Here is a 24874-nt window from a genome sequence, read left to right as displayed (position 1 = left end):
GGATTTAGAAAACTTCAACTAAATAAAACATGTTAAACGACTTCATTTCCTTTCTTTGGGCACTGCTGAAAGCGGCACGTCCAAGTTTTCTTCATGTTCTACAAATACAATGAAACAGGTATGCAGGTTATTAAAACCGTATTGAAACAAGGGCAAACGAGAACTTCCCATTTCTCATTCAAGAAGCATAGCATACATGATAAAGGTGAGACTCGTGTAGGAGCAACAATGTAACGTTTGAAAATCTTGTTGTATTTAACATCCTGTATAGGTCATACGTACGGAAATTCATTGCGTAGCCCGTGTAACCAGGCTGATAAACTTGTTCACACTGAACGGTCATTTTAAATTTGCGGTTGAACAACTTTCTTAGGGCAACGTGTTGAAGGCATATGTATAAGCAAACTAAACTGTAAATCATCTAGTCATTGCCCAATATTCAAGATTAAAGTTTCAGGAGGTGATAAAGATCTTTGTGTCTTTTTTAGTAGTTTGTCTTTGTCTTATTACATGTTTAGTATTGGTAATCCCTGTTCACCCAGTAGAGTTGCTCTTTAGTTAAGGTTTGCCCATGACGTCAACTTATGGATAAAAAGGCACTCGCGTCAGACACAATTTGTCAGTAGCCGCTCAGGTTCTGAAAGTGTTCGTTTAGATCTAACTAACTTTTGAAGTAACCAGTACGACCACCTCAAAATGGTTTACCGTGACGAAAACATCCAGGAAGACAATGTGTCCAAAAGGGTTTGTTTTAAAAAGATCCACAGATTTGAATGTTTACGTTTTCGAATGGAACTGTTTTCTTTGTTTTCTTTTCCATAGCGCAATGAAGATGTTGAGTCCATCTCAGACGAACCGCCGGTCGAAAACGAACTGTTCGAAGATCTTGATTTTCCGGCAAATACTTCCTCTCTGTATCGGAGTAAGGGAGAAAGTGGCAAGGAAGAGCTAGAATGGAAAAGGCCGAAGGAAATTATGGACAATCCGAAGTTCTTCGTAGATGGGTTTTCCCGTTTCGATGTTCGTCAGGGAGATCTAGGCGACTGTTGGTTTTTAGCCTCGTGCGCCAGTCTTGCCAATGTTCCAAAGCTGTTTGTGCAAGTTGTTCCGAAGGACAATGTGGAGTTTGATGCCGACGACTACGAGGGAAAGTATTATTTTCGCTTTTGGCAGTATGGCGAGTGGGTAACAATTGTAGTTGACGATCGTTTGCCTGTCAACGGAAAAGGCATATTGATGTACGGGGAAACTTCCACGGAAAACGAGTTTTGGTTTCCTCTGCTGGAAAAAGCGTATGCTAAGCTCCACGGTTCGTACGAAGCATTGGAAGGCGGGTTGGGAGATGAAGCGATGGTCGATCTTACTGGTGGACTGTACAAAAATTACACCCTCGAAGGGATAAATCCTGAGAAGTTATTCACCATGGTTCAACGATCCCTACAGCAGCAGTGTTTGATTATAACTAGTACGCTAGGAAGAGAAGATATGAAGAAAGTTAATATTTTCGGCGGACACGAGTATACCGTCACGAAGATTATAAAGCCGATCCAGAACGATGTGATGCTTGTTTGTATTCGCAACCCTTGGGGTGCAGGTGAGTGGAACGGTGTATGGAGTGACAAATCCGGCATGTGGAAAGTAGTGAGTGACGAGAAGATTAAAAAGCTCAACGTAGTGAAAGAAGACGGCGAGTTTTGGATGGATATAAAGCACTTTGTCAAATATTTTGTTGACATTTCGATATGTTATCAGTCACCTAACGACTTTGCTGAATCGCAGAACCAGGAAGAATCATTCTGGACAACGGTCTGTCAAGATGGCAAGTGGATTCGTGACCGCACGGCTGGTGGCTCGGATGAGGAAACTTTCTACATGAATCCTCAATATCTTATTACCCTGGAAAATCACATGTCCAACGAGGTTCACATGTCCAACGAGGTTGAAAAGTCAAGCAACTCCGAGAAGAGCTTTAACACGATTATAGGTTTAATGCAAAAGTACGGTCGCGCTTTGGGCAGAAAAAAATATCCCATTGCACTCGCCATCTTCTCGGTACCAAAAGGTTTGGATCTAACGCAGCGACCACTGCCGAAAAGTTTCTTTGACAACAGCGAAGCCATCAACGATACTTCTTTTGTTACGAGGCGCGAAATTATCTTCAACAAGTCGCTGTCAGCTGGCAAGTACGTTTTAGTGCCTTATACCTGGAAACCACAGCAGGAGGCCGACTTTTTCGTACGAGTTATTTCAGAAGGTGATATCACGCTGACATGTATGAATCAGATAGATGAAGCTTAAATCACAAGTGACTAACTGCTTCGATGTTTTCAAAATATCTTACAATTCATTATGAGCAGCCTCTCCTTATCATTGGTAGAGAATTATTGCAACCTACTTATTGAGTACATACTACTCTCGTACAACCACGAGAAGGATCTGGTGTCCAATCATACCATGTAACCGTGCAAAATATATATTTTATCTTTGATTGAAACGCAAACATTGTTTTATTCAAATCATACAAATCTTCACACTTGGCTGGCGTATCTTCTTCTTCTCTTCATGAATGTGAACGGCTTCGTCGGGGTTACCGAAAAATATGTTTTACAACTATTCCATGGTAATCGCATCTAAACCTGTTTAGGAGCTAAGCCAAGCGTGAAAGGACTTTTTCGACTACGTCAGAACTACACTTTACACATTCATTCTGGGTCGTGATACGACCAAGCTACTGAGGCACCAACTCTATTTTTTCTTATTCTCAGTACAGTTTGATGAGGAAAATTATGGATATCGAGTTTTAAATTACCTAGTGATATAGTAGATTCCGAGTGAAAGTAAATAATGTTTTTCATAGTTTTCATTACAATAATTCATTTTATTCTTATATGTTTTTATGTTTCTATTAAACCATTAATTCACCATCTGAGATGAAGTAATGATCAATCGTCATTTTACGGCTATGCTGCGTGCAAATCTATGCTATGAGATTCTTATTTTGAACAACTTTTGCTGTGATTGGTGCACTTTAAAGCAATCTACACCATTTTCGAGAAAGCTGTGCTGTTCAATATGAAATTGAAATTGTCCTTGAAAGTGCATTTTACATCTTTTACTGACTAAATAATAGATTCAACCCTTATCCTATGGTTATCTCTTATCTTAGTCACACAACGGCTGCACTGGTCTGAGGTTCAGCCACACCAAATGCTGAAATGAGTACGTTAACGATCGTGATGATGAAAATGCCGATCGTGACAAAGTTATTGATCCTGTCCGCCTTGCAAAAATCATTCTCGTTTTTAATATTATACCGACTCTTCCAGATTAGCATGATGCCAACGGCCACCTGCGCTATGATGCTGGTTGTGATGAACGTGAGGTTAACGTAGAAATACGGGTGACGCTTGTACGACTCCAGCACGTACCGCAACTGGTTGGCATTGGCAGACAGTAGAGCCAGGTCCATCATCCCTTGGGCTAAATTTTTCTTCTGCTGATACACATTTACATCTGGAATCACCTGACCGCCTTCCGTTGTCTGAACCTGTAATAAATTCGATAGATAAATAATAAATGTTTAATTGCCAAATGCAGGAGAAAACGGATTCAAGAATTTAAGGAGTTCAAAAAATCCGATTGCAAGTGTTGTGTTTTGCATACGTTCAGGCGCAACGATCAAACGCGTAACGCATGGTAATGGTGTGTACAAAACGATCTGTTCGTTTGCAGTCTATAGCGTTATGTATTTCCACTTACCGTTCGTGTACCATCGGGAGCAAATCCTGGGGCGTACGGAAATCTCGGCTGCTCGTCACGGCGCCCCGCGCGTCGCCGGCTTCCTGTACCGGATGTACCATTGGCCACCGGATCCAGGAAACCACTGTCGATGCCACGATTGTCTTTGTCATCGAAATCGCCCGTGTTATCCAGCGAATCTTCATCGTCAAACTCCGGTCCGGCAATGGGTGGTTCCGGGCGAGGCAAATTTCCTTCGGTTGCCGTTGGCAGCAGCGGAATCGCATCGGTACGGGCCTTCTCGGTGTCTCGCTTTGCTCGCCGCCCTGGAGATCGCTGTGGAAGAAAAAACACTCTTGTTATGTGCTACTCTAAAGAAAGCTGAAGAGTGGTACCCCTTCCTCGAGATGAGATGAGGTCATTGAACGCAGCGCAGCAGCCCAAATTCGGCATATGCAGTTTATTGTGGTGAAAGTTTTGCTTTCATCTCCATTTCGCAACTCGGTCGGCAACCCTCTTCAACCCAACATGCATGTAATGCAAATATACATGATAAAATCGCTTATGTATTTTTTGTAGAATACCTTACGTCACACTTTAACTCAACATGTAGTCGTCAAACGTAAACGATAAGACGTGTAAAGGAAACAAAATATGCTATTATGTCACGTTTGGCTTCGTATCTCTAGTCCTCAAATGGCGTCTATATGGACAACAACGTTTCTGCGGTTCTTTGTTGTTCTGATTCCGTCTTGCACTCACATTTTACTGTGTTTCCAGTCTTCTTCGTAGCACTAATCCGAAACGGATGGAACGTAATTCAGTGTTTGTTTGTTATGCTTCTCTTTTTGGTTTGTATTTCATTTTTCCCAATCGGCACCTTATCGGAAATGCTGTTTATATTAGCAGCCGTTTCAAAAGTCTTATCACGTTCTAATAGCATAAACAAAACAGTTGCGAGGCCAATCTTACAAATTCACCATTGATAATTGCAGACGGTTTGTTTTGTATTCTTTGCAACCAACAAAGTTAGCGAATACGTCGATGAATTCATTGATTTGATAAATATTGCTGACGATGGTACTATTAAAATCACGCGAAATAAATTATAAATTCAAACAACGTCAGTTTTGAGCATGCAGGTGCATAAAAATACAGAATAAAAATTCTATACAGCGGTTGAAGTGGTTTGAGCACTTTTTTTCCTTTTCCTTCAATCCTAAATCGTAAATTTTGGAAATCGTAAGAGTGATAATGGATGCATTTTGTAAACGTATTTGTGACAAGTAATAATATTTTAATTGGCGGCGGACAAAACATAGCTACATGTTAAACGAACGAAAACAATGTCTCAATTGAAGTAACTGATCTTAAATATTAAGATGAAAATTAATTTTAAAAGGTGTGTGGTAAGTTATAAGGGAAGCTGAAGTTTTTTTATCAACCATTTTCGTAAACACTATCAATTTTCCACAATTCGTTGTGGAAGGAACGATTCAAATGTATCTTATTTTGACGAAGGTCGAATGATAAAAATATGCACACAGCATACCACGATTACGTCATGCTCGTGAATAAACATTATAAAAAAAACAATGTTGTCATTGGCTCGATAGAAACCATAATCATGCCCAGTAGACGCCGCAACAGAGCGAATGAAACAAACCGGTTGCGTAGAACGCTATCGGCCCCAAGACAGGTTTTTACTTCAACATTCATTCCTTTCGTATCATCACGGCGACGTTTGGCGAATAGGGCTAAGCTTCTATCAATAACACGATCGTCTCATCTCGAAGGGAAGCCACTGGTTCGCATTCCTTTCCTCTAACGTGAAGATCACCTTCATCGTATGAAGGTTAGAATTTTTATACTTTTTAAATTGCACAATTAGTTTGGCATCCGAACGTGTCACACGTGGCGCGTTCCAATTTCCGCCTAGGGGAAGCGGAATAAGTGCGCGCACGTCGACGGCGTGGTGTTTTTGTTTTCGTTCACTTGCCCTCTTTCCAGCTGCCATTGACCGTGATCTACTACTGTCGCGATCGTCGTCCGTCGATTATCTAAACACGCATACTTACACTGTTCGAACGGCTACGGCCATTGTTGTTCGCCGCCGTTCCAGCGTTCAGCCGGCGACCCCTTCCGGTGTCCACGGGGGGTGCGGCGGGGGTGGCTCGGTCCACAGCATCCGGGGTGTCGAGTGGGCTACTTTCGATGTTTATTTCCACTGCCGCCGAATCTTTTCCGGCGTTTGATGCCATCTTTCTTCTCTCTTCAAGAACGGTAAAACCGGTTCAACTGTGACGCGTTCTTTTCGACTTTCGTTCGACTCCAACGATCGCTTTCGTGGCCGCTGGCAGAAATTATTCACCGTCGGCTTGGGTCGCCCGAGAGGTTAAGAATTTGTGAAACAATTGGTTTTAGCCACTCGCTAATGGATGTACATGAAAATTGTGTGCCTTTTATTCGCCGACACGCGGCGGGGGGATTCACTTGACTGAACACGATCGCGCTACACACTGTCTCCTATGAATCAGCCGTTTAATCAAGATGATGATCGTCCACGATTCACACAAGCAAACATTCACACACAGGCACAGCCACTGTTCCGCGAAAATGACAAACCGAACCTCTCGCGATCGCCGCACGCACCAGACTGAGGGAACGCGTCGCGAATTGTTATGAGTTTTATATAAAAATCGCGAAAAAAGGGCAACAGTGGCGAATGCCGCTACTATGGACGGTGTTGTGTTTGTTTCGCGGCTTCCCCGGGGCTGGTGTTTGTGTCGGCGGCCAATTAATGCTGGTTTTTCCAGGGGAATCCGTACGAACGTCATGTCGGCCAGCGTCTCCATCTACGGAAGGTGGGCCCCGCAAGAGTGGACGCTTTTTTGAAGTGATTTAAACCCCAAACTGGTTGTTGACGCGACACCGCGACGTACGTTTTTACCATCTTACACGTGTTTGGTCAGAATTCATGTTGGGTAGGGTAACGGAAAGAACGGCCACGTTCTAAACAGTAGTGCAAACATTAGAAACCACTCCCGTGGTCTTGTTTCGGCGGCAACTCTTTTTTCGACTCAAGATCTGCTTTCGTCTCCATACATTAGCACGTCCATGTGCGCGCCAACGGATACGGTTGGCAAATCCTTAGCGGGTGAGACGTTTGTCATTTTTACCACCGTGATGAATCGTGGACTTCGTTGGGTAAGTTTTAATTGTTGGCTTAAGTGTGCGTGTTAAGTTGGACTGTGAAATGTGGAAATGGTCAAGAGAAAAAAAACTCTGCTGGTTTTTGGGAAGCTGCATGAGCTGTAAAAAGATGCTGATAGCGAGCGATAACGAGCGGAAAGTGTGGATGGTTGCAAATTTATTTGCCAAAACTTATCTATTGCGTATATGTCTTTTAGCCAAATCTTCTTACCTTGAAGATTTTGGCTTATCTTTCCTTGGATTGTGGAAAAAAAGCTGGGAAAAACTGGCACCGTTGCTCGTACAATCCATGGTTCTCTAATTAAATGGCGCCAAATGCTGTTTACCAACTGATGTAACAATACGCTATCTCACACCACTGTGAGGAGCAAAACTTATGCGGACCGGTTCGTGCAAATAGGCAATAAAAATATTCACTCCCTTTCTGTTCTTTGCCGTGGCGTAAATTATACTTAAAACGTGTGCAAAAGTATCAAAAATGTCTGAGGAAAAAAAACGGCGAAACAAACCAACTATCCAATTGATGAAGAGGACGAACAAAGTTAAAAATAGGGGAACGGAGTGTCCGATCGATTTTGATGACTAACGCTGAACAGGTGTAGGTAAGGCAATGGGGTTTCCCCCTTCAAAGAACGGACGTTGAGGGAGTGAATTTAACAGGGGGACAGTTGACGATGTCCTTTTTCAGCAAGGGTCGCTCGGGTCGAAGTTTAACACAAAGGAACACGCACATGCTGTTTCTGAGTGACCAAAGGAAGTACCAAAGTGCAAACGAAATGTAAAAAAGTAGCACATTTTATTACGGCGCCCGTGGGGCAACACCGAATGCAGAGATCAGTACGTTCACAAGCGTAATCATAAAGATGCCGATCGTGATCAGGTCGTTGATCTTGTTCGCCTTGCAGATCTCCTTACGATCGTTCACGTCGTAGCGACTGTTCATGATGAGTCCGATACCGACGACGACCTGCACCAATAGGCTGACGGAGATGAAAAGCAAGCTGAAGATGTAGTACGGATGGCGCTCGTACGTTTCCAGCACGTAGCGCATCTGGTTGGCATTCGCGGACAGCAGCGCCAGGTCCATCATGCCCTGCGCGAGAGTTTTCTTCTGCTGGTACACGTTCACGTTCGGTATCACCTCCGGCACCAGTCCAGGCTGCAGGCCGCCGACCTGATGGTGCACGAAAATAGTGTCGGACTTAAACAGTTCACCCCTTGGTTCGCACCACGTGAACGACTTTAACTACTCACTGGGGAGGTGGGAAGCGTTTCGTCGTTGCTGGCAAGGGACATTTTCACTGAAAATCTGTCACGCCGTACGTGAACCACTAGCAAGCACGGCACGCAAGTGCGTCCGAACCACAAGATTTCCCACTGGCAACTAACGAAGAGAAGGAAAACACGCGAAACCGACGGTGTTCCGTCGGTGCAGCCAAAACAAAAATAACCGTCCCAGACCTAAATTTCATGTCGCCGAGACTCTTTGTCGGAGGATGCCATGCAGGTTGCCTACCTTACAGGCGTGTAATATGTAGTTATGATGCGTATTGCATACTCTCAGGCTGCCTCAGAGCTGGAGGTTTAGTACACTAGAGGGCGCTAACATCATGCGTTCCCGTTTCCAACCGGTTCGAGCCGGGAGTAGTAGAGTCGGGGCTCACCAGATGGCGCTAGCAACGACCACTAGATGGCGCTAGCATAAGTACCAATAGTATTTGTTATGTCAAGTCATGACATTCGATGTCATTTTACTCTGAATGACTTTACCTTCAAATATATACACTTCTGGATTAGTGATGGGGAAACTGAATCTGAGATCCGGATCTTCGAATCCGAGTCCCAATCCATCATATCATGTGTGCCTACCAAATTTACCGATTTTTCATATTATTTGTTACTTTAACAATCAATGGTTGAATTGATCCAAAGGCTAAATCGAGCTTTTGGATGGTCCCCAGGACCATCTGGATCGCTATCGCTATCCGCTCCAAGGGGGAGCTGTTTCATTTCAGTTCCGAGGAAACTACCCACCACTATGCGCACAATTTGAGAGAGAAAAGAGAATTGAAAATGCTCTCGCAACATCGCAAAATCTCTCTTTCGAAGAGAGAGATTGCGCATCGGGACCTTTCGAACTCTGTCGGCCTGGATCCCAGTATGAAAATGACATTTTGATGTTTTCGAAGAGTATCGGTCGACCGGGCCATGACGCAGTATTAATTTCTTCAAAACTGGAAACGATGGATAAGCCTTTATTTCGACAAAGTTGTTGATCTGCAAAATACCTTTCGTTTGAGGGGTCTGTCGTAAAAATCGGTCCACAGAATCAAAAGTTATAGGCAAATTGGCTGTTTCGGCCATTTTCCCATACAATGTCATTTCGCAAAAACTAAGCAGCCTGGAAAATCTAACTATCGCTAAAGTTGTGTGTCTTGAGCAGACCTTTCATTTGAGGGGTCAATCGTGAAAATCGGTTCAAAGAATCAAAAGTTATTAACAATTTGGCAATTTTTTGCCTAATCGGCTATTCGAAGTATTGAGTACCTTGTTCCACCGGAACCGATAGATTTCCGAAGCTTTTACCCTGGGGGACTTACCTTTCGAGGTGATTGCTCGGGATCGTTGTATGGAAGGAACAAGATCAGGTCCCTTAAGTAGTACTCGTGGGTTTCACCACACTATCAATCATTGATAGCTGGCGGTGTTAACCAAAACTGAGCGAAAATACCTACCCTACTCCGGAAAGTGGTCTCCTTTTGCTAGTTGAGAAATCTAAGATGTATCTCCTTGTGCAATCAATGGCGACCGTTGTATGAATGGAGCAGAGTTGGATATGATTGTTCTGGAGAGTAATGCCGCAATGCCCCCTCTCGTTTGATGATTTCTATTTAATATCGTAAGATACTTTTGTCCCTCTCAAACCTATGTAGGGGTAGGCGGTGGGATTTATCACCACCATCATCATCATCAGCATCATCATCATCATGTAAACAAATCAATGTTGGTCTGGAAATGGTTTATCCTAATCTGAATCCCCAGAATCCGATTCAGAATTCGGTAAAAATGATCTGGTCCTGATGAAATGGGTTTGGTTGGGTAGAACAACTCGGATAATAGACATTCTACTGTATTTCTTTGTAAAAAATAGGTTCCAGGAATTTTTCTAGAGCCTAACTTGCAAATCGTACCAAAAACTCAATCTATGTCCATTGGACATTCTACCCATTTGAGTAAACTTAAATCAATTACATTGTCTCTAGATCGACTCGATATGTGACTAATTCGACTCAAACCATTGTGAGTCGATTCAAACAGTTTACGATCAAGTCAAAACAGAATCAAATCAAGTCCTAAACCAATCAAATCTGATTCGAATCCTAATCGAATCAAATCTTTAGAAACCGTCAGATGGGATTCGAATCTTTAGAATCCGTCAAATGGGATTTGAATCTTTAGAATCCGTCTAGGGATCGAATCTTCGAATCTTCCGAATCACGATTCTGCCAACACTAATCTGGATGTTTTTGTTTACATCGCGACGACGTCATTCCGCACGATGTGCGTTTTTTGTGCCGAAACACGAAAACCATCGCAGGGAAGAAGCATCGCAGAATCTATTACGAGTACTTTGCGCGAGACCGATAAGATCAAGTATGTCCGTGGCGTTTCGCAGTGCAGCAGCAGGAGGCCGCCGTGTTCCAAAATAGCGACAACATTACTTTATTTTCCCACACTTACAGTGAATGGCGTCGAATGCGGCGCTTGGAAAGCTGATTTTGGCGGCAACATTCAGCTTGTTTTTCTACTACGTCTTCTGGATTGCTGTGCTGCCGTTTATGGTGATTGATGCAAGCGAAGGTAATACATTTAGCTGGCAAACGGTACACCAACCTACAACTTCCATCAACGTTATGTAGAATCTGAACTGCTGTGTGTCGTAGTGTTGATCTTGCGCATCGATCACAACCATCGATGCTTGCGGTCAAAACGCGAAGATCAAAAAGCAGCACCAGCGGATAACCTTGAAGTCGCTTACGATCCGTGGCGAGCCACGCTCACACGTACACACAGGCAACAGCTCACAGATTGAAGCCGATAACGATGACGGTCTAATTGGTTTTATTGCCACCAGTGAATTGGCCTCCGCGTGCTCTTTTGCGAGTGTTCTGAGCTGCCTCAATTGAGCTAATTCTGTGTTCTTTATTTTTTCAGAAAGTTGGATCTACGCGCTGTTTCCACCGATGAAATTTGCCTTTATCGTTCCGGCTGTCTTCGGCGTGGTGCTGGTCGGCGGGCTGTCGTTATTTTCCGTTTATCATTTGCGCGAGCACCTGCAATTTGTTCGCTAAACTTCAATTAGGTAAGAACGTGAACCACACTCTAGATAAGTTTAGTTTCCTTTGGGCATTGACCCTGGTTGGTGGTGAAGCAAAATTGTTTGGGATCCGTTTAATCCTTCAGATTTTATTAGGTAAACAACAACCATCAGAGTGTAGATTGTCATAACAAGTTATTGATATAAGCGTCTTCTGTGGGAAGATAAGGATTTCACTTTGCACACATCGTGTTGTTAAGTCGTTATGTTTTGTTATAGTACGCGAGAAATGTAATCAAAACCTGGAAATGAAGGCTTCAGTTCGCTCAGTTGTGCCGACTTCTTATCCCCCCTCATTTTCGTCACCATCCAGAAGAAATATTGCAGCATTCACCACTAGTTCAGTAATTGATTGGTCTCGTATTGTGTCGTTTCGTTGCAGTAACAGGGCATCATGGAAACGTGGCTAGTGATCGGTGTATCGGGCGTAACGAACGGTGGCAAAACGACGCTCGCCAAGTCCCTGGAGACGTACTTTGCGTCGCAGCAAAATAAAGGCTTTTTTAAGGAGAACCTCACCCTCAACAAGGTGGTTAGTTTGTGCCAGGATGACTACTTTCTGCCGGTGGACAGCCCGAAGCATACGGTGATCGAGAAGCTGAATCACATCAACTGGGAGATCCTCTCCTCGATCGACATGGAACGGATGTGCCTGGATATCATGAAAATCCTCGGTCACAAATTTATCCTGTACAACTGCCACCAGCTACGTCAGAGCGCCGACGAGGGCACCGTTGTCGGGGGCGAGCAGTCCGTCGATTCGATGGTAGAGGATGAGGAGGATAACATTTTTGCCGACCATTTCCTGAGCAACTTCCTCAGCAAGTACGACGAAAACGGTGGCGGCAGGACGACGAATTTAATTAAAAAATCAAAGAACGAATCATACCAAAATATGAACATCAAACTGAACATTTTACTGCTGGAAGGGTTCCTCATTTTCAATAACCCTTTCACGCTGGACCTGTGTAGCATTAAGTTCCATATCCACCTGCCGTACGAACGGTGCTACGCACGGCGGTTGCAACGCGTTTATGATCCGCCGGACGTAGTCGGTTACTTCGAGATGTGCGTATGGCCGATGTACGAGAAGCATTTCCAAGAATTTAAGGACCGCAAGGACATCTACATCCTGAACGGTGAGATACCGCAGGAGAACATTTTCAACTACGTGCTAAACTGCGTAAAAGACTTACTGTAAGCGGAGGGGATTTGGTTTCGATAGGGTTAGCGTTTAAGTTTAACCATAATTAATCAGTACAACAACTACGATCATTGTAAACGATTCCACTAACGGGTTCCTGCAAGTTCCTTACATTGTAAACCGTCAAGATAGGACGTCCTGGTGTTTATTGTTTTGATAAACATTCGTAAAATAAGAAAGCTCGTATGACTAAATACGTTACCGATCTCGCGTCGCGTTTGTTTATTTAAACCAAAAGTTTGTTTACGAAAACGTCCGAATATTCGTGAAAACTGGGGATTATCCTGCCCCCCTTGTGTCACTGCATTTTTCACTGGAAACGAAAAGGAATCAATCAATCCCGTTCGACCCGTCAGTCAACTTGAACCTCCCCAATTGGCAGCACTTAGCATCGGTTCGCCGGGCTCGGTTCACGAATGCGATATGTAAATAACTTTCTTTCTCACTTGCAGATTTTACTGCCCTTGGCGTAGCAAAAAGCCCCTCCTCGCCCCCCATCCATTCCGACGTATTGCTTCATTTTGGTCGCGTGACGATGGCTTTTATGTTTTCGGCTGGCCTGGGTGATTGCTTTGGGGTTTATGTTAACGCCAAACGTTTTCACCTTTCGTGTATCCGTCTCGTTCGGCACGGGCGCAGGCGAGATGAGTGGAACCGGTTTTCTGGGCAATTATTTGTGAAGCGCCAAAACGGGCCGAGGTACAAATTTGGGGTTTTTTTTTATTTGCGCAAGTGTTCGTTAAGTAGCTCCGGCAGGGCGCAATGGAGGAAGCTCGAACTGTGACACGAATGCCGTTGTGCTATTTGGATGATGACGTTAATAATACAGGCGGAATTGTGCACTAAAAATCATAAGATTCTTAAAATTGATCATAAAAGGAATCGTTCCTGTATTTGGTCCTCAAAAGCACGTGATGGTTGAAACAGCATGTGCTCCATACAACGAATTTATAACTTGTTCGAACTTCTACAACCAATGCAAACTACAATATCTTCTAACAAATGGTTTTAAAAAAAAATTAGCTCCATAAAAAAGACTCAAATCATCATCTTAGCGTTTTATTCTACTAAACCATTGCATTGATACGTTCTCAGTTAGTCCATGATTTGCATTAACAAATAGCTACACATTTGCGCTACAAATTCGCATAAATTCTGCTTAAGGGCACTTTTATTTTTCACATACGATGCATTCAACAGAGCATAATCTCCCCAAAAACCAAACCGGAATCACTAAACCCCTGACGCCCTGCCGTAGTTTCGGGATGAAAGTTTAAACGAAATCGAAAGCCAACCCCGTCGGTTGCCGGCGGTACGTTTCCGTTCCGGCGCCAGGCCACGAAATGTTTAATTCATGCGTATGGGTAGGTAAAGAAAAAAATATATAACGGGAGGTAAAGATCAAGCAGCAAAGAAACATGTAAGAAAATCCGATCCCCGGTGCCTTTTTGCGTGCGCGGTAAATTTCGGGCCTCAGCACGGGGATCAATTCGAATGCGATAAACGTGGGATCCTGTTGTCGTGGATGATATTAACTTGGCTTCCCTGCCGAAAAACGGAATCAGAGACTTTCGAAGGGTAAAGAGCGTTAACCTTTTCGCAAACTTTCGTTCGGAATCAGCTCGAAGGAAGAAAGCGAAGTGGCGGGTGGTGCAAAAATAAAACTGGAGCTGTGCATCGTCTGGGTTCCCGGGCGAGGAGAGTTTCCTTAGTCGTTGGAATCGTAAAACGAGCTGAAACATTGTGTCGTATGTGCGTACATTTAGTACCTGGTAATGGTTTGCAATTCAGCCCATCGGTGGCAACGTATTTAATCCCATTTTTCTCCGTTTATTTCTAGAGCAGTCATTAAAATTTGACTTCATCTGTCCGTCCAACGGGCGCACTGACAACCGCAGTAAATCGCCCGACAATATTCCCACCAGAGTGAAGAACATTTCCCAGCGATATCCTCCGACTCCGACGCCAACCGAACCGGAGGTTGATTGACAAGCTTAATAAAATTCTCGTTTATCTCCACCATCTTGCGAAGGGAAATCGCGAAGGCAAACGTTGGCAGATCTATGCTGCTGGACGCTTGGTACGTCCGCTAGAAAGCAATCGGAAGGGCGTGTGCGTTTCTCGACTGCATGAGCTAGGATATTTGCTTTTCCAGCATCATAAGTGCCCTCCATAAATCTCCTTCTCGACGAGCCCGTTCGCACCAGTGCACCGGAGGGCGTCATGCAAAGGGCTACATATGCACATGACACGTGTCCAGGTAAACACGCTCCCCCCCCCCCCCCCACCCGAAGTTGCACCATCGAGCTTTTTAATCAACCTGGCAAATAGCCATCAAGATGCGAAATGAGCCGTCTGTGCACGCGCTCGTATCTAGTGTGGTGGCTCCAACCAAACGGCTCGGAAATCGGTTTTTCATCTTCCTCAGCCCGACGGGATGCAGGGCTGGGGATTGGTTTGTGCGCTGCCGATCGCCAAAGGATGCCAAAGTTAACGATCAGAACACGCAGATTCTTCGCACCGGAGCCTTGAAGGAAGAAGGATGGTAGGCGCGTGCACGAAGAAGAGCGCGGTTCAAATGCTCTTGCAAACGGTTCGCCGCAGGTTCATTAACTTACTCCTATAAATCTTGGCGAAATCCCCCACCACCCCACCGTGGGTCGCTTTGCATCATGGGGTCCACCGTCACGCGAGCGGGACAGCATACGGACTCGTACGTTCCGTCCCGTTCTGCAGCCAATTATATGATTATGTGATCGCGAGCGATGGCCGGCGGACAGAAACGAGCGGGCCAAGCCAGGAACGAACACCGCGAACGTTGGTTCTAAGATGCATGTTGCTGGTATCCGCCGAGCAAAGCCGAGCCGGGGCACAATCAACCCTTGCGCCGAAGATGGTCTAAGCTGGTGTCGGTCCCATTTCCTTTTTGTTATTTTTTTTTCTTCTGCTGAGTGCTCGGGATTACTTGATGGGGCTGCGAGCAGGCCAAGCGTCCAGCAGGGTCGCCCCCGGGGTCATTGTGTTGAGCAGCGAGATGGCAGATATTGGAGATATAATTTACAACCGACGGATGTGGTCGGAAGGTAGTTCGAATTCGCGGCCTGTCGACAGAATTTGAACAACCGATACCGATCTAGATGTGCAGTAGAATCCTGCATGGAAAATAGAAAACGGTTGGATTTGTTTTTTGACGAATATGTTATTTGCGAGCTGAGGTCGTCCAGAGTAGCCCTTTCGGGAGCTGATTGATCTTATAGAATTCAAAAAGAGAGACCAGACGATGTTGCAGAATATAGTTTTGTGGAAAAGAAAGTTGGCGATAAACATAAATTGTGCTAGAAAATATTTGATCGATTGGGAATATTTGAAAGGTATTCAAACCTAATTTTATATACACTAAATCCTCGTAAATTTTTACCGTTATAATTTTACTCAAGTTTTAATTTTGATAGCATGGTTTACTCACGTGCCTGGTGATTTTTTTTAAAGGAAATAAAAGCTTTATTATGTAGAACATATTTACATGTGTAGAGATTTTCCTTAACAGGATGACAGCTACTAAGAATTTACTTACATCTCTTGAAGGGATGATTAAAGATTATTTAATGAACTGGTTGTTGCTTGGAAGGTTGAAACACTTTACATACTAATTTATTGCTACTTATTTTAATCTTAAACTAGTTTATTTGCTTATGAGACTAAGTTACGAATCAATTCATGTATTGATAGGAGACATTTAGCTCTTGTTGATATATTTGTATTGGATATATTTGTATTGGTTGATACGTTCCACTCTAGCTCTAGCTCCACAACACGATTTGTAGGGGTCCTCCAGTGAAGGTTTAACATCATTTTTAGTATCTTGTTTGCTCTGATTTGCAACTTCTTTTTGTGTGTGCTCGCACACTGCAACCATACTGGAGATGCATAAAGTATCATTGGAAGTATTATTGTTTAATATACCAGTAATTTGGTTTTAGAATTGAGTTTTGATTTTCTGTTACAAGTGGATATAATAATCTTATGAGTTTATCCAATGTAATGTTCGTTGTGTCTAGGTGAGGGCGATATATTAATTTATTGTCTAATTTTAGGCCAAGGTATACATCCGTTGCACTCCAGTGTATGGTTCTCTCATCCATATGTAAGTTTTGGTGAGATTAAGATTATTCAGTCTTTCATAGTTTGCAAAACAAAAATATAAGTCTAATGCAGTTTCATTAAATTCTTCAAAACATACTTCAAAATTCTTATCGTTACTTAACAACTATGTGTATAAAGAAGAAACTAACGAAAGTTTGAATTTTGCTACAAAGGTTAACAATTTGAAAATCATTAGATTGATGCAAAACAGGGATCACCAATGCCCCGCACGCTAACGGATTATATATGACCCACTATAAAACTTTACTAGGACTTACAAAGTACTCCAGTATAAATGTAAAATTTAGAATTGAATCTCGCGAAATATTTTATTGTATCATTTATGTGTGGTTTTTCACATCGGGTAATTGAAAACGTGGGATAAATAGTGTATAGCATGTTTGACGCGTGGTTTTAGGTTTTTAAATTCATAATCTGTCTCCACTTGCGAAAGGAGACCCTATGACTTGGAAATGTTGTTAGAGAAGGCTCGTGGAAAATTTGTATCAGCTTCAACAAAACATGAGTCAAACAAGAGAAACAATATGGAAGACCGAATAATCTCGTTTTGCGCTGCAGTAATTCTTCTCAGCATAATATGAGATGATCAACTCCCATTCTATGACCAATTTTCTATCTCTCCTGAGGAGTTCAAGTGCGGCCGAAGTGAATTAAATTGAAATAGCTCCCCGTGAGGACAATAATGGGCATTCCTAAGGGGGGCATTCCACGCCCAACGATTCGCTGTAGGGACAAAGGGCTCGCTGCATAGGCTGGACTAGTTCATCGATAACATCACCCGGGCAGAGGGCACTGGACTGCAGGCGAGTGCATCCAACACAATGCACTCTCCGATCGCTCGATAGGGCACTTTCGTTGCACTTGAACTTGACCTTGACGTGGCGAGCACGGAGTACGGAGAGGTAGAGCCTCAGGTCATTACAAGCGCCGAACACCGAAGGGCCCGGGAGCGGGTGGCGAAGAACGTACGGGGAACGTCACCACTCCGAAGACGGTGCAATTTATCGCGTGGTTCGTTTTGGGAGCCTTCTTCAGCTGACCACAACACGCTTAATGGGCCGTTGTGTGCGTCGGCTGTCGGTGGACGTCGACGTCCGTAGAAGGAAAGCGCGAGAAGAGAAAATTATCGTCGCCGTTTGGCCGCGAATGGACGCGAACCGGGCCCAGAACGGACCCTTCTGCCTTCGAGGGGTTTGCAGAATCGGCCCCGCGGAATGCTTACCATCTTCACCTTACCACCTCCGCCTCCCGGCAGCCCCGTAAACGAAGCGCAATTATGTGCCGACGTGTTTGGCCGTGTCGTGTCGGGGTGCAATTTCTAAGATCGTGCAGAGGATAAATTAGATTCGTGGTCGTCCATTGGACCATTGTCGGGCGCAATAAACACCGCAATGGCAACGGCGATCGCGTCATCTTCAGCGATCCCTACCCCCGTTTCTTCCTGCCAGCGAATAAACTACCAAGTTGGACATGTTTTAAAATTATTTTTTACATCATTTTATTCATTTTTTTGTTGTTGCTGTCCGTGTCTGCTTGCTCGCAAAATTTTCCTCTTTCGTCGTTTCGTTTGTTTTCTTCCTCTTCTCGCAACCATCCTAGCATTATGCAATACATTTCTTCTGCCCTGAAACTGTTTTTTCTTCACACGTACCACCAACCCTTCGAAACTTCGAATCCTGTGCTTCTTTTCAACTTTGCCCGTTTTCTTTTTGTTTTTCGTTTTCCTCGTTTTCCTACGTTGCGCTGAGAATCACAAGTGCAATAAATTAAAGTGTCGCGTGAGGAGGAAATTAAAAAAAAAGGAAAAACATACAACTGCAGGGGAAAGATGTGGCTCGGTCCCTCCGTCTCCCACTCCCGGGTGTTTCGCATCGCCCTCGCTTCTCCGTTCTCGGTTCGTCGCCATCGGTGCCTTCAACTCTTTCGTACGCTTCGCGTCTCCTGCGTCTCGGAAGCTTTTCATTGTTAAATAAATAAGTTAGGAAAGTAGTTTCACCATCGACGATTTCGCAAGGGGGTTTTGCCTACGCCCCCCGGGGGTGGGACATGACATGCGTTTGTTTGTGTGTGTGTTTATGTGTGAGAAAATAATTTTAGATGAACGAATGGTTTGCTCCCGTCGTCTTCGAGAGGCCGGTTTTGTTTTTGTTTCCGGAGGGGGTTTCGGGTGGTTTTTGGGGTTCCTTAGAAAAAGAAAGGAACTAGCGTGCCCTCCGCCCCCGTTCCTTCCCGGAGTGCGGTGCTTTCCTCTGCCCCCGCTCGCTTTCGCTTGTGGATATGGCTTAGTATTCGATGTGTAGTAGTGGCATGTGCTCTCTCTCTTTCTCTCTCCCTCGCTCCTTCTGCTTCGGTTTCTGTCTCTACCGCTATCATCTATCTACCTAGGTCTATCTATGTTGCTTTGCTAGCGCACCGTCCTCGTCCTAGGCGGCAGCGGCGGTCTCTGTCTGGGGCGTTTCAACCGGAGCCTTAATCGGAGCCTTTTCCGGAGTTTCCGTCGAGGGCCGGAAGAAGTTCTGCACGTTCTGGACGATGTTCTGGATCGGGTTGGCGGGCTGCTGCTCGCCAGTCTGGCCGGCGTTGGTGGCCGGTCGGTTGAACACCGAGCCGACGGCGTTCTGCACCTGCTGGATGATGTTGGGGCGGGCGGTGGTCGCTTCGGCGTTGTCGCCGGTGGCGGCGGCAGCGTTATTTCCAGCGTTCGGGTTGAAGAAGCTCTGCACGTTCTGGGCGAGCTGCTGCACGATGTTCGGGGCGGCGGTGGACGGCGCGGGGGCGGCGGCCGACTCGTCCTGGGCGACCTCTGGGGCGTTCTCGCCCGACGGAGCGGCGGTGGCCTGGCCGGGACGGTTCAGGACCTGGCCGAGCGGAGTGCCCTGGATGAAGTTGTTCACCGGCTGGATGATCTGCTGGAGCAAGTTGGGACGGGTGGTGGAGCTGCCCGGTTCCTGGCGCACCTCGTTTCCGCGCAGCGCTTGATGAGGCTCGGCTTCGACTTCCTTCACCGGGACGAGATCCTCGGCGATCGGCACGGACTTGAGGACACCGGCGGGCTCTTCGACGACCACGGGCGCTTCCTGCTTCTCAACGTTCTCGGGCACCTCCGGCACGGCGACGGCGGCCTTGACGGCGGGGACGGCTTCCTTCTCGACGACGGCCTCCTTCTTTTCCTCCTTGTCCTCGCTCACGACGACGGCGGCAGGCTCGTTGACGGTTTCGACTGGAGCGACCTGACGGAGCGACTCGACCGGGGCGACCACCTTCTCCTCGACGACCTTCTCCACGGCGGGTTCGACGGCGACGACGGCGACCGGCTCCTCGACGGGCACGACGGGCGCAACCTGGCGCAGGGACTCGACCGGAGCGACCACCTTCTCCTCGACGGCGGCCTCAACGACGGCGGGCTTGACTTCGGCAACCGGGACCTTGACCGCCTCCGGCTCGACGACGGGAACGGAGCGGAGCGACTCGACCGGGGCGACCTCCTTCTCCTCGACGGCGGCCTCAACGACGGCGGGCTTCTCCTCGGCGACGGCAACCTCCGGCACGGTGGCGGCGGGCAGCACGGACTTGACCAGCGGGACGACATCCTTCTTCTTCTCCTCCTCCTCCGGCTTGACGGCCTCGACGACGACGGCAACGGGCTCGGCCACCTCCACCACCGGCTCGACCGACTTGAGCGACTCGACCGGCGCGACCACGGTGTCCTTGACGGCGGCCACCTCCTCCTCGGCGGCGACCACGGCAACCTTCTCTTCGGCCTTCTCCAGGATCACTTCCGGCACGGTCTTGACGGCGGGCACCACGGTCTCAGCCGGGACGACGGCGGCTACTTCTTCGACGGCAACGACGGGCTCCTCGGCGACGGCCACCGGAGCCACGCTGCGCAGCGACTCCACCGGCTCGACGACGGTCTCCTTGACGGGCTCGACGGCTTCGACGACGGTGGCAACGGCGACGGGCTCGAACACCTCCACGGCGGGCACTACGCTGCGCAGCGACTCCACGGCGGGCACCACTTCCTCGGGGGCGGCGGCGACGGCAACAGGTTCCTCGGCGGCGACGACGGCAGCCACCGGTTCCTCGGCCTCGACCGGCACGGCCACCTTCAGCTGGGCCTGGGTCGGCTGCTCCGGTTGCTTCTCCTCCAGCACGGCGTGCTCGACCGCCTGGACCACCTCCGACTCGGGCACCGTCTCATCGGCGACCGCGTCGGCCACCAGCACGGCCACCGGTTCGGCCGCCTCCACCTGCTCGGCCGCCTTGCTCTGGCTGTCCACCGGCTCGACCACCTTCTCCTCGACCGCCACCAGCACCACGCCCTCGCCGGGTTGAGCGACGACGTCGTCGGCCACCGGCACCACCGGCGCCTCCTCGCGGCCGGTGCGCGTCAACGATGCACTCAGCGCCCCTCCGAAGGCGCACGCCAGCACGGCACAGACGACCAACAGTTGCCGCATCGTTTCAGTCAATTGTCGAAAAAACAAACCCGCTACCGGAAACACCGCACCACGCACCACTCTTTGACCACGGCACTGACAACCACCGGAACAAATAAAAAAACACACCGTCGGGTTCGTGGCGTGCACTGGCGCACAAGTCTTTCGTGTTTCGGGGCTTGGAAAACGATCGTCACACGGGGGGAAATTCTCTTGCGGGGCCGCGGCGATCTGCACTTGGCCAATTAATGTCTCCGACTGAATGTAAAATGAGAAAGAAGCTCGGTTTTATATCGACGAGCCCGAGTCCGCGTCCCCCGGGGACCGGTAAGCCGATGACCCGTTAGGTGCGCGCCGTTCGTCCGCTCTCGCTCGCGCTCGCCGCCATCGCCCGCTTCGACTTCGCTCCGTCCCGTCCCGTGATATGCGAAGCTTTCGCGCATCACCCCAGTGTTTACGTGTGTGTGTGTGTGTGTGTGTGTTTGCCCTGTCGTCCCACGTCGTTCCTCTTCCATCCTTCGCTGCCGCACTTTCCTTTTTTCTACCCGTTTCCTGTTCCTTTTTCTTCGTTCCCGGCCCGAGCACGCATGGAGTTTTTCGCTGTCACCCGTCGGTGGACGACGACGGTTGGTGTGCCGCACCGAGTGGCCATCCCCCTCGCTCACTCTCTCCTCCCCCCAACGGGTCGGTTGGACATTTATGTTGGGTCGCAGGAGAGCAAGAATGAACGAAAGAAAGCGATCGAAAGAGCAACGGATCGGAAAGGTGGCAATGGCATGGAGGACGACGGTTGCTCCCGCTTCCCCGGGAGAGAGTGAGAGGGTCACATCCGCTCCCCCACCGCACACAGTACGTCCCTTCCCATCGGGGTTGGCAGGGCTATGAAGGTTTGAACAAATCCGGACCGATCGGTTGCAAGAAGAAGAACATTTGCACACGAGAAAGATCAACATTCGACATTCGAACGCGAGCTCCTTTCGGTCCGGTGCAGCCGACAGTGCCATTCTGCATTCCTTCCCACCGACCTTGCGTCTCACCGAAGCGATGGAGGTGAATCTTGGAGGAGATGAACTTAACGCTTAAGAAAGCGTAGCACCGCTTCGTGCTATCTCTGTGTTCGCTCGGGTCGACCGCGCAGGACACGCGCAGGATTTGCGTTGTTTTGCAGCACACAATCATAAATTAGCAATTGGAAATGCTTACCGGGGCCGGAAAATCACGGGCTCGATCGCGCCACTCATCCGCTCGGCGGAGGGAAAGATGTAATATTTTTACCTACCCAAGGGACACTAACCGGGTTTGGACCGGGGACGATAATGATTATTATAGCCTGCTTGTGCGCGTGCGTGTGTGTGTAAGAAGGGTTACAAGAGAATCTTTCAATTGCGAACCACAAGAGTTGATGAAAAGCGTCCCTGATGGATCGTTTGCCCGAGACTGGAAACGATCGTCAAACTGTCCGACAAGAATTGTTTATGCTCGAGTGGAAGGGGGTTGGAATCCTGGAGGAGGGTACATAAAACATAACATACAGTAGGACGCTAATAAAATTTAATGCAAGAGCGATGTGTCGAGTACGTTTGTAGTAGGATTTTATTGTACACTTGAGATTTTGCAGCTTTTACACAGCGGTTGATGTACCCATAAGTAATACAGCGTTCGCTCCATTTGTGAAACAGGTCAGCTCTAAGGGTGATCGTAATCGTTAAACCACATTTTATTGGAACAACACTCGTTTTTCGTCCTTTTAAATTATTCTCCAGTTTTTCATACTAATAAAACAAGTAGAACGATTCTTTTCAGTTCGTGCGAGCATAATAAAATTCCGAAAAATACACATAACAAATTCGACTCTCGGCAGTTCTAGCGCCAAGGCTTTTTACAGTACACACTCCTTGTAAAAAAACCAAAAGCATTTGGTTTGAAAGTCATTGAACCTTTCCGCGAACCTGAAAGAAAAGCCGTTCAATATATTGCACGGCAATCGGAGCGTGGATTTTCCCAGCCGCAAAGAGTTTCTTTTTGCACCTTCTCATGAGAGTCGGTTGATAAAACCGGGAATCCGGGAATAAAGCAATAAAAGGCGCAAAAATCTTACCCCGTTATACAATCGCCTAGGATGCCGAGTGTCGTGTGCGAATAAAACCGTATGTTTAGAGTGCTGGCTTAAGAGGCTCAGTCGGTCGGCTCCGGAGGGACTCTCAATCCATCGCCTTTACGACGTAGCAGTGGGTCCCGAATTTACCCGTCAAAATGAGTGTGTTCGAAGAATGGGGCCCTACTAATGGGCGGCCGCGATGATTTGGGGGGTTGTTTTGAAGTCGGTAAATTGTTTCTCGCCCCCCCCACTTTCCGGGGCGACGTAATTGGACGTTATAAAAGTGGCCGGGAACGGGAAAGACATTCAGCTCGAGAGCTGAAACTGGACGAACGGGTGGAGGAACCTTAGTTCTGCGGTGCAGGGATCGACGGAGAGGTGGAGGAGATGGCTGCTGGCGGTAAAACATAGAACGGAGCCAAAGTTTAGCCGCATGACAGATAAGTCGCAGTTAAGTCTGGCTCGCCCGGTGTCGCTCTTTGCGGGTGGAATGATGCGGCCGGTAGTGATGCCCGTAGGAGATCGAGGAAGAGAAGCTGGTCACACATCGCCCCGTTACACCACACGGATGACCCGCTCGTAGCCTCTGCTGGACAGCTGGACTCTGAACAAGATCTGCCGTTATATCTATCTGCCACTTAGTTACCTGATGCCGCGGCGTGCAGAAGAAGGACGCAGGGGTTTGGCAGGGGCCGGCAGGCTCGTGTCGCACGTAGCCAAATTAGTTCACCACGGGATGCTGTGGTAGAGAGCTGGGCGCGAAGAAGGGAAATCTTGGGCGCCCTGTGATCCCGCCGAGGCAGAAGGGTTCGTCGCTTGATGCCTACGTCTCAGAATAAATTACCACACTTCGCCACAAAGTCGCCCGGGACTGGTGGACTGGCCGGTCGACCTTTTCCTACCGGGTCCCACTTCTTCGGGCCTGCCGGCTAACGGGACTTCAAGATCAATAAAATTTCTCTCCAACAAGCCGTCCCGAATGCTCTCGATGTTGGAAGCCCGGAACGGCACGGGCCCACGAGCGGGTTCCCTTGAAGAGGTGGTGTCGCCCTCCCCCCGAACGTGTGTCACTATTTTTAGACGCAATCGATACGGATATATCACCCACCTTCCTGCGCGGTCACTGACCGCGAATCGAAGTGCGTTGAAAATGCGTTGGCCACCGAGGGCAGCCTCAGCTTGCGTGAGTCAGTCGAAGAATGCGACCGATTGGGTTCTCCATGCCATGACATTATTCAGCGCATTATGGATATGGAATGTCTATGCTTTGTTTTTATGCTTTCCTGCACAACACGGACTGGTTTTCGATGGCGACGTTTCGTTTTCTACGATATCGTCACCTTTTTTCTCGCTGGACAGTGAGAAGATGTGGACCCGTGCGCCCGTGTCAGGTTCTATTTATCTCTCCTCCCCTCGGAGCTGGTTCCAGTGACGAAAGAGGCGACTAACCCGGGGCCAGAATGCAACGCCGTCTCGTTTGTCGCTTGGAGCGGACGAACCATTAGAGACCAAACCGAAAAAGAACTGTTACACCCATAAAAAGAACTGTCCCGCCCGGGGCGGTTACATTCGCGCGGGTGATAAAATGTAATGGAGCCATTTTCCCGAGTCCCGATTTGACTGATCTCGAGCTCGGAACG

At 47.4% G+C, this 24874-nt stretch overlaps 6 protein-coding genes across 6 annotated transcripts; 3 read left to right on the top strand and 3 right to left on the bottom strand.

The window, feature by feature from the left end:
• The first annotated feature begins 696 nt into the window (after positions 1 to 696).
• Positions 697 to 2298, top strand: LOC131294092 (calpain-A-like). The gene is made up of 2 exons (XM_058322138.1): positions 697 to 744; positions 823 to 2298. The coding sequence occupies exons 1-2, from the start codon at positions 697 to 699 to the stop codon at positions 2296 to 2298; spliced, it is 1524 nt and encodes a 507-aa protein (XP_058178121.1).
• An 868-nt stretch (positions 2299 to 3166) lies between these two features.
• LOC131294091 (ninjurin-A-like) lies at positions 3167 to 5999 on the bottom strand. Its single transcript, XM_058322137.1, has 3 exons — positions 5817 to 5999; positions 3760 to 4074; positions 3167 to 3547 (listed from the first exon to the last, which is right to left on the bottom strand). The coding sequence occupies exons 1-3, from the start codon at positions 5997 to 5999 to the stop codon at positions 3167 to 3169; spliced, it is 879 nt and encodes a 292-aa protein (XP_058178120.1).
• A 1751-nt stretch (positions 6000 to 7750) lies between these two features.
• LOC131294090 (ninjurin-A-like) lies at positions 7751 to 8247 on the bottom strand. Its single transcript, XM_058322136.1, has 2 exons — positions 8206 to 8247; positions 7751 to 8125 (listed from the first exon to the last, which is right to left on the bottom strand). Exons 1-2 carry the CDS (start codon positions 8245 to 8247, stop codon positions 7751 to 7753), a joined length of 417 nt encoding a protein of 138 aa, XP_058178119.1.
• Positions 8248 to 10513: 2266 nt separating this feature from the next.
• LOC131282084 (uncharacterized) lies at positions 10514 to 11308 on the top strand. The gene is made up of 3 exons (XM_058311478.1): positions 10514 to 10605; positions 10695 to 10812; positions 11167 to 11308. Exons 2-3 carry the CDS (start codon positions 10698 to 10700, stop codon positions 11301 to 11303), a joined length of 252 nt encoding a protein of 83 aa, XP_058167461.1. The 5' UTR covers positions 10514 to 10605; positions 10695 to 10697; the 3' UTR covers positions 11304 to 11308.
• A 404-nt stretch (positions 11309 to 11712) lies between these two features.
• On the top strand, positions 11713 to 12729 carry LOC131280950 (nicotinamide riboside kinase 2). The gene has a single exon (XM_058310195.1). It carries the CDS (start codon positions 11724 to 11726, stop codon positions 12528 to 12530), a length of 807 nt encoding a protein of 268 aa, XP_058166178.1. The 5' UTR covers positions 11713 to 11723; the 3' UTR covers positions 12531 to 12729.
• Positions 12730 to 19120: 6391 nt separating this feature from the next.
• LOC131294088 (calphotin-like) lies at positions 19121 to 21157 on the bottom strand. Its single transcript, XM_058322135.1, has one exon. The coding sequence runs from the start codon at positions 21155 to 21157 to the stop codon at positions 19121 to 19123; it is 2037 nt and encodes a 678-aa protein (XP_058178118.1).
• Positions 21158 to 24874: the final 3717 nt, after the last annotated feature.

This window comes from Anopheles ziemanni, chromosome 2 (assembly GCF_943734765.1).
Source record: "Anopheles ziemanni chromosome 2, idAnoZiCoDA_A2_x.2, whole genome shotgun sequence".
Classification (NCBI taxonomy): Eukaryota; Metazoa; Arthropoda; class Insecta; order Diptera; family Culicidae; genus Anopheles; species Anopheles ziemanni.
The sequence above is the reverse complement of the archived record's forward strand: the minus strand, read 5'-3'. Positions and strand labels throughout refer to the sequence as shown.

Coding starts and splice junctions, on each gene's coding strand:
- LOC131294092 (XM_058322138.1), top strand. CDS start 697: ATGGTTTACCGTGACGAAAACATCCAGGAAGACAATGTGTCCAAAAGG. Junction 745..822: donor AAGACAATGTGTCCAAAAGG/GTTTGTTTTAAA, acceptor TCTTTTCCATAG/CGCAATGAAGATGTTGAGTC.
- LOC131294091 (XM_058322137.1), bottom strand. CDS start 5,999: ATGGCATCAAACGCCGGAAAAGATTCGGCGGCAGTGGAAATAAACATC. Junction 4,075..5,816: donor GCCGTAGCCGTTCGAACAGT/GTAAGTATGCGT, acceptor TTTCTTCCACAG/CGATCTCCAGGGCGGCGAGC. Junction 3,548..3,759: donor CTCCCGATGGTACACGAACG/GTAAGTGGAAAT, acceptor AATTTATTACAG/GTTCAGACAACGGAAGGCGG.
- LOC131294090 (XM_058322136.1), bottom strand. CDS start 8,247: ATGTCCCTTGCCAGCAACGACGAAACGCTTCCCACCTCCCCA. Junction 8,126..8,205: donor AAACGCTTCCCACCTCCCCA/GTGAGTAGTTAA, acceptor GTGCACCATCAG/GTCGGCGGCCTGCAGCCTGG.
- LOC131282084 (XM_058311478.1), top strand. CDS start 10,698: ATGGCGTCGAATGCGGCGCTTGGAAAGCTGATTTTGGCGGCAACATTC. Junction 10,813..11,166: donor GGTGATTGATGCAAGCGAAG/GTAATACATTTA, acceptor TTATTTTTTCAG/AAAGTTGGATCTACGCGCTG.
- LOC131280950 (XM_058310195.1), top strand. CDS start 11,724: ATGGAAACGTGGCTAGTGATCGGTGTATCGGGCGTAACGAACGGTGGC.
- LOC131294088 (XM_058322135.1), bottom strand. CDS start 21,157: ATGCGGCAACTGTTGGTCGTCTGTGCCGTGCTGGCGTGCGCCTTCGGA.